General features: G+C 44.8%; 1 protein-coding gene across 1 annotated transcript in view; it reads right to left on the reverse strand.

Annotated features, from left to right (window-relative positions):
- The window catches only part of kcnq4 (potassium voltage-gated channel subfamily Q member 4), a 44911-nt gene extending 41606 nt beyond the window's left edge, over positions 1 to 3305 (reverse strand). Inside the window, exon 1 of the mRNA XM_084563355.1 lies at positions 2482 to 3305. Within this exon, the coding sequence (XP_084419481.1) occupies positions 2482 to 2783 (302 nt within the window). The 5' untranslated portion in view covers positions 2784 to 3305. The remainder of the gene's footprint in view (positions 1 to 2481) is intronic.
- Between the last annotated feature and the right edge of the window lie 4957 nt (positions 3306 to 8262).

Genomic DNA, 8262 nt, shown 5'->3' on the forward strand with positions numbered 1-8262 from the left:
TTGTGTGGGAGTTTCTGCGAATGCTAAAACCTGCGGTGTCGTCGAAGCAACCGATCAGGTTTGTAAAGAATTCGCCACAGCTGGTTGCTTTTCAAGGAACTTTCCGGGAACATCTCTATTGTTCTTTTTAACAAGATTCTGGCTTATTACCACTCCTGATTTTCTTGGTAGAGGGAAGAGGAAAGGAAAGGAAATGAAAGGAGAGGAGAGGAGAGGAGAGGAGAGGAGAGGAGAAAGTTTATGCCAGCTCTGAATTAGCATACAGATGCTACACTACAATGAGTGAGGAAAGTTTAATCCACAGGAGACAGTCAAGAAACAGAATACAAGAATTACAAGAATATAACATGTGGTGTTTAGAAGAGAAAGTGTTAAAGTCATCCAAGACCTTTATCTCCGGGAAAATTGGTCTCTATGAGGAAGCACTGTAAGTGCAGCAGTGCAGAAGCAAGGAGTGTGGTGGGACTTGAATGGAAGTCCATGGAGACACATTACGGAGGAGATCTCCTTCACCCCTTTTCCACATGCACTCCAACATACACCTGCAAAGAGAGGTCCTCCAGAAGCAACGCATCTGTTCCAAGGTCCCCCGTTACAATGCAGGACTAATTAAAGGATCAAGGGAAGTTAACGCGGCGCCCTACGCAGCCGTGTAAGGCTCAGTTTAATTACAATAGATCAACGCAGACTTAATTTTCCTCACACATGAGGTTCTCAACCTGATGAGCAGCACGCATGTAATTAATCAAAACAAACGCACAGCTCAGAGTGATACAGTATCATGGGAATGATGCACTCCGGAGCACATATGTGCACCTAATGTCTTGGAAAAGCCCACCAAGTTTTAGTCTCTGGTACATTTTGCAGTTCGCGAAGACGATTAACATAAAACAGGCTGTGACAGGAGAAGCTCACTTTCAAAATCAGTTCAGCTCTGTACACAAGGCCATGGCATCTGAAACATGATCTGAGCACCTCTAAGTGCCTGTCCTGCCTCCCTAACAGAGAAATAACAACAATGGCAGAGCAGCTTTCCACTCTAACACCCAGTAATGTCAGGGAGAATGTCACCGTAAAGGCCATCGCTCTTAATGTGAAACGCAGCGGGTGGAAGAGGTACACGACGTGTCCTGTGTGTGCTGCAAAGACATGTTTGTCCGGTGGGAATGGAGAAGGAAGAAAGGACTAGATAGAAGTGAAAGAACAAAGTGAGACTAGGGTCCCGCGGGCCTGTTCTCACCGACACAGCGACTGCGTACGATCAGAACATGTATGAGAGTCGTGAGCCTGCAGCGGGATTTCCCTCCGTTATAAACACGTGATGGCACTGGCAGGCAGACAGCTGTACTTGTCTAAACAACGACACGGAAAACACACCCCGGTCCAAGGAGCTCCCACACTTAATGCTCTGTCCACTATGTGCCAGGCGCAGACGCAGCTGGAAGACAGCTGCTGGTTCACAACTGTCCTGGGCTTCACTTAAAAAGAGAGAGAAATACACAGACACACTTAAGAAAGAGTAAATGTGCCCTGAGTGAACTTGGACTTTTAAACAGATATCCATCTACAGTTCACACCACAGTCTAAGTCCAGTTGTTAAAGAGGCGACATTTAAATCGTATTGAACAACAGTTTGGTTTCTGATCAAATGAGCGACCTATGTTTCACATGCTTTAACTGTCGGTGCGTTAGAGGGGACCACTACCAGTGAGCTCATACTTTCCCAGTGTTTACATGTTATATACATTCTCAAGCATATGGCACAAGGGTACTTTAAAGCCCTGACTGAATACTCTCTGCACTGAGGGAGCTGTTTAGTTTGAGATCCATGCATCGCTGGCTTAATAAACTCTTGCGTATGAGGTTCAAAGTGAGTTCACCTACTTTACCTGTCAGAGAAATAGTGCAACAAGACAATCTGGTTTGAGTTTGTATCGCCTACACATGAGAAGACTTTGGTTGTTGTTTTATTTATTTTTTTCACTTATCGTAGTGCAGTGATTTCACACCTCTGCTGTGCAAACTCATTGCTCAACTTCCTAAACATAAATCCACATGACAATCAGCGGGAGTCACAATGTTTACAAAAAAAAAGGGACTTTAATTCCAAAAAATGTGGATCTGGACAAACTTAATTTAAATTCCCCCTGATAATTTAATGAGACAGGGATGAGGGGAAATTGAACAGTGGACCACATGTTGAGATGATGTATGGTACATGACCGGGCTAATTGCCGCATAAGCAACTCTGCTTGGTTAATTGGAAAATTCATCAAAGAGCTGCTGGCATGTAATCATCAAAACGCTGGATTGGTGATTTCAGGCTCTCTCAAAGTATGTGGCTTCGTTGGAAACTTTTCAAAAAGTTTATTTTTTATTAGGAACTAAGGACAAGACTTGTGCAAAATGTGCAAAATTACAATAAAGTCACAATTTAGAAAATAATAATAATAATAATGATGATGATGATGATGCACTTACATGAATGCGTGGTAGATGAACGCCCATCCTCTTGGTCTTTCCAACACGTTGTACAGGAAATTCTGCAACTTTCTGCAGCGCTTGCTCGAAGCGGAGGAGTTGCCCCGGGGTCCGGGCGGTCCTGGCAGCGGGGTGCCCAGCAGACCTGTGCGGTGAGACGGGTGTCCGCGCTCCGGAGTGGACGGCTCGCTCCTCTCCGTGTGGACAGCGGTGAGAGCCACGAACTCCACCCGCCTGTCGTCGTTCGGAGTCGGGGGCACCAGCATTCTGATGCCGCCGTTGTTTGATGGACTTCCTAACATACTCACGATTAAACTACATATGACTTGACGCGTTTCACTGGATCACCCACGGGAGCGCATAGAGCAAAGTTTTGCCCGAGTCATAGTTAACCTCTAAAACTGAGGCCGAATGTCATATCTCTGCTTTCTTTTGCAGCCTCGGTTTTGGTTGGCTAAGATTCAAAAGTTATCTGTAAATCAAGTCACGGTCGCAAAAAGCAAGATGCACAATACTTGGAGAAGTGCGTCGCGCTGAAACGTGACTTTCGGCGATCATTGTTGAGAGTCAGGTGCTAGAAATAAACAGCGGGGTGCAGAGAAGTAATGACACATGCACTAACTCCGAGAAGACTGTGAAAGTACGCTGCCATCACTTTGCAGAAATGATCGCACTGGCCCCGATCAAGTGTAGCATCTGTTCCTGTAATAACACATTAAACAAGGCGACAGGACAGGCGAGGGAAATGTTCAGGCAGAGGATCCATGTCGCCTAAACCGACCTCAGTAACCACAATTGCCTAATTAAGTTAGTCTTAGCTGTTCTCGTAGTTTTAATTGGCGGGCTGAGCCTCGTCACAGCCGCTAACATCAGCTCGCTCTCCCCTCCTCGTGCGTCTCTGTGGTCCAGCGCTCCTCCGCTCCGGCAGGCGGGGTGGCGCGCGCAGGAGCGAAGAAGAACATCAGTACGATGGCAGGAATCGCAGGCGAACAACTCTTAAAACTCCGTACAAAGGCCAAGTAAACTCCCGCAGGGGGGTCTGCATCTGGTTTACAAACGCTCTCTCTGGTGAGTAGATGTGCGGAAACAGGAGCGAGAGGCACGGGATGGGCACGAGCGTGGGATGCACACAGCGAGTGGGGGAGAGATGCAGTAGTTTATATTTTGTGAAGCTTTCCGGGAACATTGAGGAGTGTCCGGTAGAGCTGCTACGTTTGATAAGAGTTGTTTTTATGTTTAATGTTCATTTTAATGTTGCGTACTTGTAAAGTGTGTCCTGAGCAGCAGTTTGAAATGGCACAGCCTCTTGATGTTTCACTGTAGTTTCCGTCATGGTGAGAGGTTCAAGTGTGAAAAGTCTCCTTTGTGTTCCCTTGAAGTGAAAATGCCACTTGTGTTTATTATGGGATGAGATGAATCCATGGTTACAGGAGTCGGGGACAGCACAGACAGGTGCTCTGGGACACACGGGCCACCACAGCCTCCTCCGCCTCCTCCTCCTCCTCTGTGCGCTTTCTAAATCTATGATTGTGACACAGAGGCTTGTGGTTATGATACAGATATAAGGTTATGGAGCAGAGATCACCTGTCCGAGGGCCTCAGAAGAATGCAATGTGAGGTGGTCCCCAAACTCCCGCCGGCCCCACGGTATCGTCTGTCCACCACAAGTGACATCAGCTACGGCCGAAGGGGATTCACAGTGATGTGCTTTCTTTAAACGAATCGCTTCAGCGAAAACACACACAGCAGCTCAGATGTAAACCTGCTGCAAGCTGAATTAACGAGGGGAGAAATGAGGGGTCTGGTTTTCTTATGAAGTTTTTCAGAACAGAGAAATCTGCTCCTTTTCTCCAGAACCTCATCACTCACATCTCTACACTGCTGTTACACTGAAGTGGAATACACAGCATTTGTTTTACAATGAAGCATTGTGTAAGTTCTACGGCGTTCCTTAACAAAAGCAGAGGCGGGTTACCAATGCAGAGCATGTGCATGCCGCTCAATTGTTGTGCTGCAGTTTATGGAACATGCAGCTCTGTGAATGACATGCAGGAATGCAGTCGGAGTCTTTCACAAGTCTCAAATCTAGACATTATTCCCTGGGCCCCCTCCCTTTACATAACTTAACATCACTAATCCTTACACATATATAGACTGACGGGCTCACTGACGACTATAAAATGGAATCAACTGATGACAGATGTACTTTACAGGAACGTGTTAATGCTGACCTGTGACTAATACGACAAATCAGTCTGAAATGTTGGTGCATAACTGGTTTTATGTTTGTTTTTAATTTTAGAAGCACCATTTAAACTGACGCCGGGGGCGAGACTGATGTTTATTTTCACTATTTGTTGATGATATTTTTGATATAAATCTTATAGACTGATTGGCCTTTTGCTTGGACGTGAAGCCGATAAATCAAGTTATAATTTAAGCTTGCTAAAGCAGATCACCTTAAAGTCCTGACTGCCAAATAATAAATTTTAAAGGCATAGTCAACAATACACGGATGAACAAAACTGTCACCCCACAATTATGGTGTCTCTCAAATCCAGTTATTTGAACCAGGCATCCCAGCCAAACTAATTTCCGGTTCCTTTTCTCATTTAATTTCATATTTTGATAACAGGAGTAAGGTTTATTTTGTGTTATGAGCTGATGAAAAGTACATCAACTCCTGATATAGTATCTCAGTTGAATCAATGAAATGGTGAGGATTTAAAGCCTCACTTTCTCGAGTATTTGAGTTTAAATGATTGCTAGGGAAACATTTTTCGCAATCAGTGTGCAGCTTCAACGTAATCCTGCAGGGTAGCCGTCTCCCACACTCGTCTCTGCCTGCACACTGGCCGTTTTGACCAAGGTGACTACTGCAAGTCAAATAGGAGAAGACATCTGCGAAATGTGGAGATACCTGCTGCCAGCAGAGTGGAGGTAAAGCTGTTATTTTGTTGATCAGACAAATTGTGGCAAAAATAAACATGCCCTTAATTTGGCAGACGAACAAAGAATCAAATTGGTAAACCTGTGGGAAAAGCAGTTAAGGTGGACAAATCCATCATTTACAACAATACATGGGAAAATTAGGCACAGGAAAAGTTATTCTTTCAGAACAGGATGCAAGGGGGAATTTAATTTCTATGTTTGTAAATGAATGTGTGTATTCTGTGCTTAAGTAGTTCAGTAAGTTATATAAATGATAGATAAAGAACAGGAGGATCTGATTTGGGAAGATGTTCTAACGATACAGTCTTGTGGATCTTAACCACCTCCTGGTGAAAGGACGAGGTACCAACTAAACATAAATCAAGTGGCATCCTGTGCTGGGAATCTCCCTCTACAACCCAACTGTTTGCCTGGTTTCCTCTCCTCCTTCAGTTTCCCTTTTCTCTCCTCCTCTCCGTCTCTCCGTCTCTCAGCAGCCCAAAGCAGGCCAGGGCGCAACGAAAGAAAAAGGTGTTGAAGGACAGGCCAGCTCTGTTTGTACCCTCAGGGATTAAAAATCAAAGTTTCACCGTAGCAAAGCCTCACACGCCCTCTTTCTATTACAGTGCACCGCTTCAGTGTTACTTTCATCCAGTAATCAACACTCAGAGCTGGGCAGAGTATCCAGAATGGCCTCTGGGCCAAAGGCAGCCCTGTGACAGCACACAACAGCTGAGCAAGGTCAGACTGTAAAATGCGGAACGGGCTGGTTGAAGGCACAAATGTACAAATCCGGACCATAAGGAAGAGCTCTCACGATGACACAGATGTGGTGGCGCTGACTTGTTGGAGGGTGGAATAACAGTTGGGGATGACCCAGAGAGGATTACAGGGGCCCAGCGTTAGGAGGTGGCTGTTGTGTTCCCTTCAAGCCCACCTCTCCCCTCGCTGCTGTTTTTCCACCACACTCCTCACTCCAAGCATTCACTCACGGCCCACAGAGCCCGTTGAGCTCCGGGAGTCGACAAGCCACTCAGGGAATCTATGGGAATTTAAAAATACTCACATCAGCAATTGTGCACTACACATAGTACAGTGCGAACTCGCTCCGTCCGACCCCCACAAACCTTTTATTTCCGTTGCGCACATGGACGTTTACTTACGCCACTTAATGGCTTTCCCAGACCGCACGCTTGTTTGTCTTTATTTAATGTTTTTTCTCTTCTGCTTTTCATCTGCTTCCTTCTCTTTAACACAGATCTTTATTAATGGAAACCCTCAGGAGGAGGAGGAGGAGGAGAGGGAAGGATGCAGATGAGTTGTTGTTACAGTGTCTGTTGTGCTGGGTTAATGTTGTTGTGATAAGTCTCGTTCAAGTCTCCGGAGAGATGAAATGACACTGTCAAACGGAGCTGTGTTTGGAGGAAGAACCCCCAGTGAGCCGCACGGCTTCAACCATCACGTAGACACAGCAAAGAGTCTCAGCTGACGGTTTCCCTGACAATCTGCCATTGAACTGCATGAATATGTTAGTGTCAGCCGCCACATGCAGCGAGTGAGTCAGGAAATTACAGGAGGTTAGGGAAAGACCTTCCTCAGTAGCTCATTCATGATCAGTCAAAAGATCCTTTGTTAACTTACTACCAGTTTTTATTGCCTGTACAGAAATTGTGCTGACAAATTATTTAGAGGGGTGGAGAAGGCTGCACTGTAGACACTACCTCACTTCCGTCAGTTGAAAACAGCTCTGAATCATAAAACTCAGCGCTATGAAAAGACTGAGCGAACACACAAACGTAGGAAAAATACAAACTGAATGAACCTCTCTGGTTTCTAAACATTACTGATCTAAGATCCAAAGGTTGACATAGATCTAAAGGTTAAAGGTCGGGTCTCTAGTGTAGGGGTTGAGGAAAGAATTAGCAGGGGCACATTCAAAATGTCAGATTTCTCACATGTATTCTGTATCCGAAGCAGAAAGATGTTTGAAGAAGAGCTGAAACCAGAAAATACACTGAGCCGCAATGGTTTTAAGTTTTCCTGGAGATGTGTCATGACCACATTTCTTAAATAAACCTGAATGATTTTAGGTGTGGTGTATTTATATAGCCATCGCTGAGCTTTATGAACCATCCTAGCTCTGTGTGTTATGATTTTTTTTACATATATTAACAAAAAATTGCAGTTTCAGAGAACATAGCCTCCACTATACTTTAAAGTAAACTCCCAGTTAGCATGATGGGACAATATAAGTCTCTTATTCTGTGTGGGAGATGATCATTTACAAACTTTTATGCTTTTTTTTAACACGCTTTGTTTGTAAATTTATGTATTTTTTAATGCACGTTATATTTCAGCTGCTGGAATAAATAATAAGACTGTTTCTCTGCATGGATCATTGAACTGTCACATCATTCTCTTACACAACGCTGAAATGCCAGGACCTGGGAAAAGCTTACATTACAGTTTGATGCAAATTAAAAGAAAATCCACTGACACCCCAGAAAGAGAGACGAGAGGATCAAACGCAAAGCCCTTCTAAGTGAAAGTCCACTCCTGTTATGAGTTTGTCGCAGGCTTGGTGAGCTGGTGCTGTGGTTCCCAATCACAAGGTCCAGACCACAGCCAAGGCAGTCAGCCCCAGTTCATATGGTCAAAGCTGCCTTGATCTGACCGGACGAGCCAGCCAAGAAAAATACCACCAGACAATCCTTTTCACGCTTGACTTAAGCTGAAACATTCTCACAATCCTCGTTCCTCTTATTAGAAAGAGCCGAGCCTGAGTCTGCACCTATTAATGCAGTTATTGTCCAGTGATTAAGTTGATTAAGAAAGGGCCCTTTGGTTTGA

Source organism: Chelon labrosus (genome assembly GCF_963514085.1).
Source record: "Chelon labrosus genome assembly, chromosome: 16".
Classification (NCBI taxonomy): Eukaryota; Metazoa; Chordata; class Actinopteri; order Mugiliformes; family Mugilidae; genus Chelon; species Chelon labrosus.